This window comes from Salmo trutta, unplaced genomic scaffold (assembly GCF_901001165.1).
Source record: "Salmo trutta unplaced genomic scaffold, fSalTru1.1, whole genome shotgun sequence".
NCBI lineage: Eukaryota > Metazoa > Chordata > Actinopteri > Salmoniformes > Salmonidae > Salmo > Salmo trutta.
In genome coordinates, this window is record NW_021823154.1 from 2529701 (window position 1) to 2541792 (window position 12092).

At 43.0% G+C, this 12092-nt stretch overlaps 1 protein-coding gene across 1 annotated transcript in view; it reads right to left on the reverse strand.

Moving 5' to 3' along the window:
• Positions 1 to 12092, reverse strand: part of LOC115189439 (ankyrin-3-like) — a gene marked incomplete at its 5' end in the record, with an annotated part of 88096 nt that extends 76004 nt beyond the window's left edge. The window contains 13 exon segments of the mRNA XM_029748068.1: positions 3535 to 3602; positions 3935 to 4035; positions 4560 to 4658; positions 4919 to 5017; positions 5019 to 5027; positions 5122 to 5208; positions 5210 to 5221; positions 5982 to 6179; positions 7867 to 7965; positions 8480 to 8578; positions 8700 to 8897; positions 10603 to 10701; positions 12013 to 12092. Coding sequence (XP_029603928.1) covers positions 3535 to 3602; positions 3935 to 4035; positions 4560 to 4658; positions 4919 to 5017; positions 5019 to 5027; positions 5122 to 5208; positions 5210 to 5221; positions 5982 to 6179; positions 7867 to 7965; positions 8480 to 8578; positions 8700 to 8897; positions 10603 to 10701; positions 12013 to 12092 — 1248 coding nt within the window.

Here is a 12092-nt window from a genome sequence, read left to right on the forward strand (position 1 = left end):
GACAGGAGGGGAGAATGGGGAGAGGAGGGGGAGGAGGGGAGAAGGGGAGAGGAGGGGGAGGAGGGGAGAAGGGGAGAGTAGGGGGAGAGGAGGGGAGAAGGGGAGAGGAGGGGGAGGAGGGGAGAAGGGGAGAGGAGGGGAGAAGGGGGGGTAAAAATAGAAAGAGTTAAAAGGTGAAGTCAGTCATCTCTCGCATCATTCTGGTAGACATCAATCACCTCCATTCCCCTCAGGCTGTTAATAAATATCTAATGGAAAGTTTACTACAAGCTCTACGCAGAAGCAAGAGTGTTGCAATATCGTCAAAAGGGGCGACTCCTAATTCTTTCCGGCATTCGACTTACTTTCTTACTACCTGAATGTTTAGACACTATCATTCCTTCTGCTGTCGTGGGGGCAGTGTTGTCGCTCGGTTCTTTGATTTGATCTATAGGCTATATAGGCTATTCGTCAAAGTAGCCTATTTTGCATCGACAAGCAAATATCATCTCAGTGACTGTTCAAACCACGAACCAAACAACAGTGTAGCCTTGTAGAATCCCCCCAGAATGTATTATAGATGTGATCATGTTATTCAAGAAAACATAGCTATAGAATCCCCCCAGAATGTATTATAGATGTGATAATGTTATTCTAGAACACGTGGCTATAGAATCCCCCTAGAATGTATTATAGATGTGATCATGTTATTCTAGAACACATAGCTATAGAACCCCCCAGAATGTATTATAGATGTGATCATGTTATTCTAGAACACAGAGCTATAGAATCCCCCTAGAATGTATTATAGATGTGATAATGTTATTCTAGAACACAGAGCTATAGAATCCCCCCAGAATGTATTATTGATGTGATCATGTTATTCTAGAACACAGAGCTATAGAATCCCCCCAGAATGTATTATAGATGTGATCATGTTATTCTAGAACACATAGCTATAGAATCCCCCAGAATGTATTATAGATGTGATAATGTTATTCTAGAACACAGAACTATAGAATACCCCAGAATGTATTATAGATGTGATCATGTTATTCTAGAACACATAGCTATAGAATCCCCCAGAATGTATTATAGATGTGATCATGTTATTCTAGAACACATAGCTATAGAATCCCCCCAGAATGTATTATAGATGTGATCATGTTATTCTAGAACACAGAGCTATAGAATCCCCCCAGAATGTATTATAGATGTGATCATGTTATTCTAGAACACATAGCTATAGAATCCCCCCAGAATGTATTATAGATGTGATCATGTTATTCTAGAACACATAGCCATAGAATCCCCCCCAGAATGTATTATAGATGTGATAATGTTATTCTAGAACACATAGCTATAGAATCCCCCCAGAATGTATTATAGATGTGATCATGTTATTCTAGAACACAGAGCTATAGAATACCCCAGAATCTATTATAGATGTGATCATGTTATTCTAGAACACAGAGCTATAGAATACCCCAGAATGTATTATAGATGTGATAATGTTATTCTAGAACACATAGCTATAGAATCCCCCCAGAATGTATTATAGATGTGATCATATTATTCTAGAACACAGAGCTATAGAATCCCCCCAGAATGTATTATAGATGTGATCATGTTATTCTAGAACACATAGCTATAGAATCCCCCAGAATGTATTATAGATGTGATAATGTTATTCTAGAACACCGATCTATAGAATACCCCAGAATGTATTATAGATGTGATCATGTTATTCTAGAACACATAGCTATAGAATCCCCCCAGAATGTATTATAGATGTGATCATGTTATTCTAGAACACATAGCTATAGAATCCCCCCAGAATGTATTATAGATGTGATCATGTTATTCTAGAACACATAGCTATAGAATCCCCCCAGAATGTATTATAGATGTGATCATGTTATTCTAGAACACATAGCTATAGAATCCCCCAGAATGTATTATAGATGTGATCATGTTATTCTAGAACACATAGCTATAGAATACCCCAGAATCTATTATAGATGTGATCATGTATTCTAGAACACATAGCTATAGAATCCCCCCCAGAATGTATTATAGATGTGATCATGTTATTCTAGAACACAGAGCTATAGAACCCCCCCCCCAGAATTTATTATAGATGTGATCATGTTATTCTAGAACACCAGAGCTATTAGAATCCCCCCAGAATGTATTATAGATGTGATCATGTTATTCTAGAACACATAGCTATATAATCCCACCAGAATGTATTATAGATGTGATCATGTTATTCTAGAACACATAGCTATAGAATCCCCCCAGAATGTATTATAGATGTGATCATGTTATTCTAGAACACGTGGCTATAGAATCCCCCCAGAATGTATTATAGATGTGATCATGTTATTCTAGAACACAGAGCTATAGAATCCCCCCAGAATGTATTATAGATGTGATAATGTTATTCTAGAACACAGAGCTATAGAATCCCACCAGAATGTATTATAGATGTGATCATGTTATTCTAGAACACATAGCTATGTGCTTTTTGTTCTCTGTGACAAAGAAAATGATGACATTGTATATTTAGCTGATATGGGAGAGAATACATTGAAGCAGCATATCGAACCAGGATAAGGTTGTAGGTAACACTGGCAACTAACACGAATATTTACCAGGGCATATTATCGAATGATAAATTATAATTATTTAACTTGGAGATGTTGGGAACTAAAAGGATAGCTTCTTTGCTTTCACAACAAATGAGAAGACAACAAGAAACCCCAAGAATCTACAGAGGTATTTTGTTTAGAATAAATAACTAGTGATAACAGGTTATAGTGAAATGATAGAACCTCTCTGTGACCGAAACATGTTCTATTAGCTGATAAGGGAATGAATACAAACTGGGATAATGTTTTAGGTTACACTGACAAGTATAACAATATTTACCAGGGCATATTTAAACATTTAAATAAATCTGATTATTTCACTGGCTTAATAGTTCTAGCAAGGGAAGGCGACTTCCTTGTTTGCACAAAATGAAAAGACAAAAATACTAAACTTTGCTATTGCCTACCTACATTACACACAACACATTATATTATTATCCACAACACACTGTTGCAAACACGAGAACTACATTACCCACAACACACTGCCGAAAGCAGCAGAATATTCCAAAACTGCATGAAATCATGTCAAAATCCAGTGGGCAGAACTGGTATAACTCCACAACCAGTTTCAGAACCAGTTTCAGAACCAGTTTCAGAACCAGTTCAGACTACAGTAACATGGATCTTAGCGTGTTGTAATTCACCCTCCTTTGCTGTGAATTACCTGCTGCTTTCTGAGATTTATTTTAGTTGTATTTATATATTACTGTATCTCTGTTAGTGTTCTCCTCTAAAAAGGTGTGTTTATCTGTAAACGCCTACTGTCTGTCTCAATCACAGTATTTTATTTATATATTATCTCTGTTAGTGTTCACCTCTAAAAAGTGTGTTTGTCTGTAAACGCCTACTGTCTGTATCAATCACAGTATTTATTTGTATGTAATCAGAAGGAACTCACCCTCCTCATCGGAAACGTCCAGTATCTCCGTCATCGTCTCTGGAACATTCATCTTGTGTTTCTCTGATGTCACCGTCTATCAGCACAGGGATTCCGGCCAATCACAACCAGGGAAAAACAAAACAAGGATTCAGCCCATTAGAACCAGAGGGTTGTAACCATAGAAATAAAAAAATGATATTCTGTGTTTGTTTTGTTGTTGTTGTGAAAGTGTGACGTAACGGACGGAAACAAACTGGTACTGTGGTGACAGACAGAGGACCGTGTTGATCCCTACACACTGATCTAACATCAGTTTGACATTTTCCCTGCTAAATGGTTAAGGTTAGGACATGAGAAGGGGTAAGCTGATCTGTGGCTAAGGGGAAACTTCTACCTGGAAGCATCACGGGGGTCACATACCGTTGTCGTGGTGATGACCTCTTCTGTGACGACCTTCAGAGTGTCAACGACAGATATGTAACCCAGACGCCTGGCGATGGACAGAGCAGTGTTCCCATTCTGACCGAGAGAGAGAAAGAGAGAGAGGGGTAGAGAGAGGGGGAGGATAATGAGGAAGAGAGAGTGTGAGAGAGAGAGGGAGGAAGGATAGAGAGTGCGAGAGAGAGGGGGAGGGGGAAAAGAGAGAGAGAGGGGTAGAGAGAGGGGAGGATAATGAGGAAGAGAGAGTGTGAGAGAGAGAGGGAGGAAGGATAGAGAGTGCGAGAGAGAGGAAGAGAGAATGAGAGAGTGTGAAAAAGCGGGAGAGGAAGAGTGAGAGAGGGAAGGAAGGAAGGAGAGAAGGAAGAGAGAATCAAACATCTAATCAAACAATGTGTGTGTGTGTGTGTGTGTGTGTGTGTGTGTGTGTGTGTGTGTGTTCTTACCACAGTGGTAGTGTTGGGTGTCGCTCCATGCTGTAACAGGACGTTGATGATGTGTGTGTGTGTGTGTGTGTGTGTGTGTGTGTGTGTGTGTGTGTGTGTGTGTGGTGTGTGTGTGTGTGTTGTGTGTGTGTGTGTGTGTGTGTGTGTGTGTGTTCTTACCACAGTGGTAGTGTTGGGTGTCGCTCCATGCTGTAACAGGACGTTGATGATGTGTGTGTGGCCCTGCTGTGCTGCCTGGTGAAGAGGTGTGTAACCGTTCTGGAGACACAGACAGATGAGTTTTAAATATTGACATCAAACACACATTATACATACATATTATACACACACACACACACACACACACACACACACACACACCACACACACACACACACACACACACACACACACCACACACACACACACACAGACACAGACAGTTGGGTTTTAAATATTAAATCCTAACAGTCACCAACTGTCACTAACTGGACCGTCTGCTACTGGAGCGGTTACCTTACCCGTTTCTAATATTCAACTCTTGTACCTTGGTTTTTGGCGTTGACACCGGCGCCCTGCTGCAAGAGGAAGTTGACCATCTTTACGTTTCCATAGTGACAGGCAACTATGAGAGGAGTTGTAGCCGAGCTGAGGAAGATGAGAGAAAGACCTTAGAATAAAAGAGTGTGTGTGTCTGTTTGTGTGTTGTTGTGTGTGCGTGCGTGCGTGTGTGTGTGTGTACCTTGGTTTGCTGGTCCAGGTTAGCATCACGTTTGGCCAGAACTTCTGCTGCATTCACTCTGTCCTCCTGGGCTGTGAGGTGGAGGGGGTGTCAGACCACTCTGAGAGGGAGAGAGAGAGATACAGAGAGAGAGATTTAGAGAGAGGGGAGGGAGAGAGAGAGTACAGAGAGGAGAGATTTAGAGAGAGGGAGACAGAGAGAGGATTGAGAGATGAGGGGAGAGGAGAGATTACAGAGAGAGAGATTTAGTGAGAGGGGAGAGAGAGAGATACAGAGAGCGAGATTTAGAGAGAGGGGAGAGAGAGATACAGAGAGAGATTTAGAGAGAGGGGAGAGAGTGATACAGAGAGAGATTTAGAGAGAGGGGAGAGAGATACAGAGAGAGAGAGATTTAGAGAGAGGGGAGAGAGAGATACAGAGAGAGATTTAAAGAGAGGGGAGAGAGATACTGAGAGAGAGAGCGATTTAGAGAGAGGGGGGAGAGAGAAACAGAGAGACAGAGATTTAGAGAGAGGGGGAGAGACAGAGATACAGAGAGAGAGAGATACAGAGAGAGAAGGGTGAGAAGAGATTTTAGAGAGAGGTGGAGAGACAGATTACAGAGAGAGAGATGGAGAGAGAGATGGAGGGGGAGAGAGAGGGAGAGTTGGAGAGAGCGATGGGAGGGAGAGAGAGAGAGTTAGAAAGAGAGATGGGGGAGAGAGAGAAAGAGTTGGAGAGAGAGATGGGAGGGAGGGAGAGAGAGAGGGAGAGGGGAGAGAGATGGGAGAGAATGTATTCTGTATGCCTAACGAGGGCATTTTTGGATGTGTGGAACAACTCCTCTAAATGTGTGTTTGTGTGAGTCTCTGTCCCCCTACCTTAGTGGGAGTGTTGACGTGTGCCCCCTTGCCCAGCAGCAGGCTGGTCATATCACTGTGCCCCTCCTGTGAGGCCAGGTGTAGAGGGGTGACCCCCTGTTTGGTTAGGACGTTGGTCTCCGCTCCGTACTGCAGCAGAGACAAGGCGATGGACGTCTGGTTCTTCTTGGCCGCGATGTGGAGTGGGGTGTATCCGTTCTGAGAGCAGAGAGGATTGTGGGTAGGAGGAATATGTCAAGTGTTTGTTTGAAATACAATCAGAGAAGATATTTCAATAGGAAACACCAGGTTCTGAGATGAGGAGTTCATTAAATATGATTTATTTTAATGGGTCCTGGTCCACAGTAGTATTATATAGGGGATAGTATTATTTTACATTTTAGTCATTTTAGCAGACGCTCTTATCCAGAGCGACTTACAGTAGTGAATGCATACATTTCATACAATTTCATACATTTTTTTCTGTGCTGGCCCCCCCATGGGAAGCAAACCCACAACCCTGGTGTTGCAAACACCATGCTCTACCAACTGAGCTACAGGGAAGTCTATTATGTCCTGGTCAACAGTAGTGTTATATAGGGGACAGTATTATGGGTCAACAGTAGTGTTATATAGGGGACAGTATTATGTCCTGGTCAACAGTAGTGTTATATAGGGGACAGTATTATGGGTCAACAGTAGTGTTATATAGGGGATAGTATTATGGGTCAACAGTAGTGTTATATAGGGGACAGTATTAGGGTCAACAGTAGTGTTCATATAGGGGACAGTATTATGTCTGGTCAACAGTAGTGTTATATAGGGGACAGTATTATGGGTCAACAGTAGTGTTATATAGGGGACAGTATTATGTCCTGGTCAACAGTAGTGTTATATAGGGGACAGTATTATGTCCTGGTCAACAGTAGTGTTATATAGGGGACAGTTATAGGGTCAAACAGTAGTGTTATATAGGGTGATAGTATTATGGGTCAAACAGTAGTGTTATATAGGGGGATAGTATTATGGTGTCAAACAGTAGTGTTATATAGGGGACAGTATTATGTCCCTGGTCAACAGTAGTGTTATATAGGGGACCGTATATGGGTCAACAGTAGTGTTATATAGGGGATAGTTATTATGGGTCAACAGTAGGTTATATTTAGGGGACAGTATTATGGGTCAACAGTAGTTGTTATATAGGGGACAGTATTATGTCCTGGTCAACAGTAGTGTTATATAGGGGACAGTATTATGGGTCAACAGTAGTGTTATATAGGGGACAGTATTATGGGTCAACAGTAGTGTTATATAGGGGACAGTATTATGGGTCAACAGTAGTGTTATATAGGGGACAGTATTATGGGTCAAACAGTAGTGTTATATAGGGGACAGTATTATGGGTCAACAGTAGTGTTATATAGGGGACAGTATTATGCCTGGTCAACAGTAGTGTTATATAGGGGACAGTATGGGTCAACAGTAGTGTTATATAGGGGACAGTATTAGGGTCAACAGTAGTGTTATATAGGGGACAGTATTATGGGTCAACAGTAGTGTTATATAGGGGACAGTATTATGGGTCAACAGTAGTGTTTATAGGGGACAGTATTAGTCCTGGTCAACAGTAGTGTATATAGGGGACAGTATTATGGGTCAACAGTAGTGTTATATAGGGGACAGTTATGTCCTGGTCAACAGTAGTGTTATATAGGGGACAGTATTATGGGTCAACAGTAGTGTATATAGGGGACAGTTTATGTCCTGGTCAAACAGTTAGTGTTATATAGGGGACAGTATTATGGGTCAACAGTAGTGTTATATATATCTATGTTATATAGTTCTATATTTCCATGGTAAAACATTTGAAAGTCGTTCCCCCTCCAGGTTTGTGTTGTTTTCTTACCTTGGCGGTGGCGTGGGGCGACGCCCCTTTATCCAGCAGCAGCAGCGCCACCTGCTGGTTGTCATAGTGAGCTGCCACGTGCAGCGGAGTCAGACCGTTCTGGAGGAGAGAAACACACGTTATTACTCATCCCTTCATCTCTCCCTCTCTTCTTCTCTCTCTAGCTACGCTGTCTTCCCTCATCCCTTCATCTCTTATCCTATCCCAGGAATATCTGGGATAGGATAAAGTAATCCTTCTAACCCCCCCCCCCCTAAAGGATTTAGATGCACTATTGTAAAGTGGTTGTTCCACTGGATATCATAAGGTGAATGCACCAATTTGTAAGTCGCTCTGGATAAGAGCGTCTGCTAAATGACTTAAATGTAAATGTCAAATCTCTCCTTCTCTTTTTCTCTCTCTGGCTATGCTGTCTTCCCTCTCTCCTTCTATAATCGATTTCTATACTTACACTAGTTCTAGCTATTGTATTTCTGTGATAACAATAGTTCTAGTTATTGTATTTCTGTAATAACACCAGTTCTACTTGCTGTATTTCTGTGATAACACCAGTTCTACTTGTTGTATTTCTATAATAACACCAGCTCTAGTTGCTGTATGTCTATGATAATACCTTGCCGGCGTCGTCAGGCATAGCTTTGCGCTGCAGGAGGAGTTTTGCCACCTCCAGGCTTCCATACTTGGCTGATACATGTAGAGGAGTGAATCCTTTCTGTAAGGGAGGAGGATACATGTAGAGGAGGCAGATACAGCTCTGTGTGTGTGTGTGTGTGTGTGTGTGTGTGTGTGTGTGTGTGTGTGTGTGTGTGTGTGCGTGCGTGTGTGTATCCTACCTTGGTAGCCAGTGAGTGTGAAGCCCCAGCCTCCAGCAACACAGCGGTGGTCTCCACCTGTCCCTCCCTGGCAGCGATGTGTAGAGGACTGTATCCATTAGTAGTGGAGGCGTCAGGATGAGCCATGTGCTGCAGCAACAGCTGGACGATCTCTGTCTTCCCCAGACGGGACGCGATGTGGAGGGGGGTCTGGTCCTCCTACAGGGATGGGATTGAAGGCTTTAGGGTGCTGGCTCAGCTCGGCTGGTTAAACCACCATGTATACTAGCCCGGGTGACATTCTGGGCCATGCCATGCTTGAAAATAAAAAAATGTCACTAGCCATCGGGATTGTTTGGCAAATTTTCAACTAGCCGGTCTAAAAATGACTTGTCTCCGACTAGTGGGCTAAGCTTCCCTTCGCTAGTTATACACGTCATGTTTCACCTGTAAATAGCGGCAAATGTCAAGTACACAGCAGTAGTAATGAAGGAATGAAAATATCATTTGAATGCGGCACGGCAAAGTAGATTTTTACTGCAGTCTGTCTGGCCAGTTGTTACTGTGACTGGTCTGTCTGGCCAGTTGTTACTGTGACTGGTCCGTCTGGTCAGTTGTTACTGTGACTGGTCTGTCTGGCCAGTTGTTACTGTGACTGGTCTGTCTGGCCAGTTGTTACTGTGACTGGTCCGTCTGGTCAGTTGTTACTGTGACTGGTCTGTCTGGTCAGGTGTTACTGTGACTGGTCTGTCTGGTCAGTTGTTACTGTGACTGGTCTGTCTGGTCAGTTGTTACTGTGACTGGTCTGTCTGGCCAGTTGTTACTGTGACTGGTCCGTCTGGCCAGTTGTTACTGTGACTGGTCCGTCTGGCCAGTTGTTACTGTCACTGGTCTATCTGGTCAGTTGTTTCTGTGACTGGCCTGTCTGGCCAGTTGTTACTGTGACTGGTCTGTCTGGCCAGTTGTTACTGTGACTGGTCTGTCTGGCCAGTTGTTACTGTGACTGGTTTGTCTGGTCAGTTGTTACTGTGACTGGTCTGTCTGGTCAGTTGTTACTGTGACTGGTCTGTCTGGTCAGTTGTTACTGTGACTGGTCTGTCTGGTCAGTTGTTACTGTGACTGGTCTGTCTGGCCAGTTGCTACTGTGACTGGTCTGTCTGGCCCATTGTTACTGTGACTGCTCTGTCTGGCCAGTTGTTACTGTGACTGGTCTGTCTGGTCAGTTGTTACTGTGACTGGTCTGTCTGGTCAGTTGTTACTGTGACTGGTCTGTCTGGTCAGTTGTTACTGTGACTGGTCTGTCTGGCCAGTTGTTACTGTGACTGGTCTGTCTGGCCAGTTGTTGCTGTGACTGGTCCGTCTGGTCAGTTGTTACTGTGACTGGTCTGTCTGGCCAGTTGTTACTGTGACTGGTCCGTCTGGCCAGTTGTTACTGTGACTGGTCTGTCTGGTCAGTTGTTATTGTGACTGGTCTGTCTGGCCAGTTGTTACTGTGACTGGGCTGTCTGGCCAGTTGTTACTGTGACTGGTCTGTCTGGTCAGTTGTTACTGTGACTGGTCTGTCTGGCCAGTTGTTACTGTGACTGGTCTGTCTGGTCAGTTGTTACTATGACTGGTCTGTCTGGTCAGTTGTTATTGTGACTGTTCTGTCTGGCCAGTTGTTACTGTGACTGGTCTGTCTGGCCAGTTGTTACTGTGACTGGTCTGTCTGGCCAGTTGTTACTGTGACTGGTCTGTCTGGCCAGTTGTTATTGTGACTGGTCTGTCTGGTCAGTTGTTACTGTGACTGGTCTGTCTGGCCAGTTGTTACTGTGACTGGTCTGTCTGGCCAGCTGTTACCAGTTGTGTGTACAACTCCCTGTATTACGATTGGCTGTCATTCGCACATAGAAATCCCCCCCCCCCCACACACTAAATGACTCACTCTTGCCATGGCGTCGACCAGAGCTCCGTTCCTCAGGAGACATCGAACCACCTCTATCTGACCAGCACGGGCCGCCATGTGTAACGCTGTCTCACCACGCTACACACACACACACACACACACACGTTAGAACACACACAAACACAACCACGTTCACTACCAGCTAAAAGGTCTGCTGTGGTTGGTCAATACTGACTGTAAAACCCAGGAAGTGGGTGTGTAGATTTGTAGACATGGAATCACCAGTCACTCTAATAATGTTTACATTACTGCTTTACGCATCTCATATTTACAGTACATACTGTATTCTAATCTACTGTATTTTAGACAACGCCACTCCGACATTGCTCGTCCTAATACATTATATATTTCTTAATTCCATTCTTTTACTTTTAGATTTGTGTGTTGTTGTGAATTGTTAGATATTACTGCACTGTTGGAGCTAGGAACACAAGCATTTAGTTAGATATTACTGTTGGAGCTGGGAACACAAGCATTTAGTTAGATTTTACTGCACTGTTGGAGCTGGGAACACAAGCATTTAGTTAGATATTACTGCACTGTTGGAGCTGGGAACACAAGCATTTAGTTAGATATTACTGTTGGAGCTGGAAACACAAGCATTTAGTTAGATATTACTGCACTGTTGGAGCTGGGAACACAAGCATTTAGTTAGATATTACTGCACTGTTGGAGCTGGGAACACAAGCATTTAGTTAGATACTACTGTTGGAGCTAGGAACACAAGCATTTAGTTAGATACTACTGTTGGAGCTAGGAACACTAGCATTTAGTTAGATATTACTGCACTGTTGGAGCTAGGAACACAAGCATTTAGTTAGATATTACTGTTGGAGCTGGGAACACAAGCATTTAGTTAGATATTACTGTTGGAGCTGGGAACACAAGCATTTAGTTAGATATTACTGTTGGAGCTAGGAACACAAGCATTTAGTTAGATATTACTGCACTGTTGGAGCTAGGAACACAAGCATTTAGTTAGATATTACTGCACTGTTGGAGCTAGGAACACAAGCATTTAGTTAGATATTACTGCACTGTTGGAGCTAGAAACACAAGCATTTAGTTAGATATTACTGCACTGTTGGAGCTGGGAACACAAGCATTTAGTTAGATATTACTGTTGGAGCTAGGAACACAAGCATTTAGTTAGATATTACTGTTGGAGCTGGGAACACAAGCATTTAGTTAGATATTACTGTTGGAGCTGGGAACACAAGCATTTAGTTAGATATTACTGTACTGTTGGAGCTAGGAACACAAGCATTTAGTTAGATATTACGGCACTGTTGGAGCTGGGAACACAAGCATTTCACTACACCCGTAATAACATCTGCTGAACAGGTGTACGTGACCGGTAACATTTGATTTGATTGTATCGGTACTGACGATGTTGCAGACGTCAGGCGAGGCTCCGTTCTGCAGCAGCAGCAGCACCATGTTGAGATGACCCATAAAGGCTGACACGT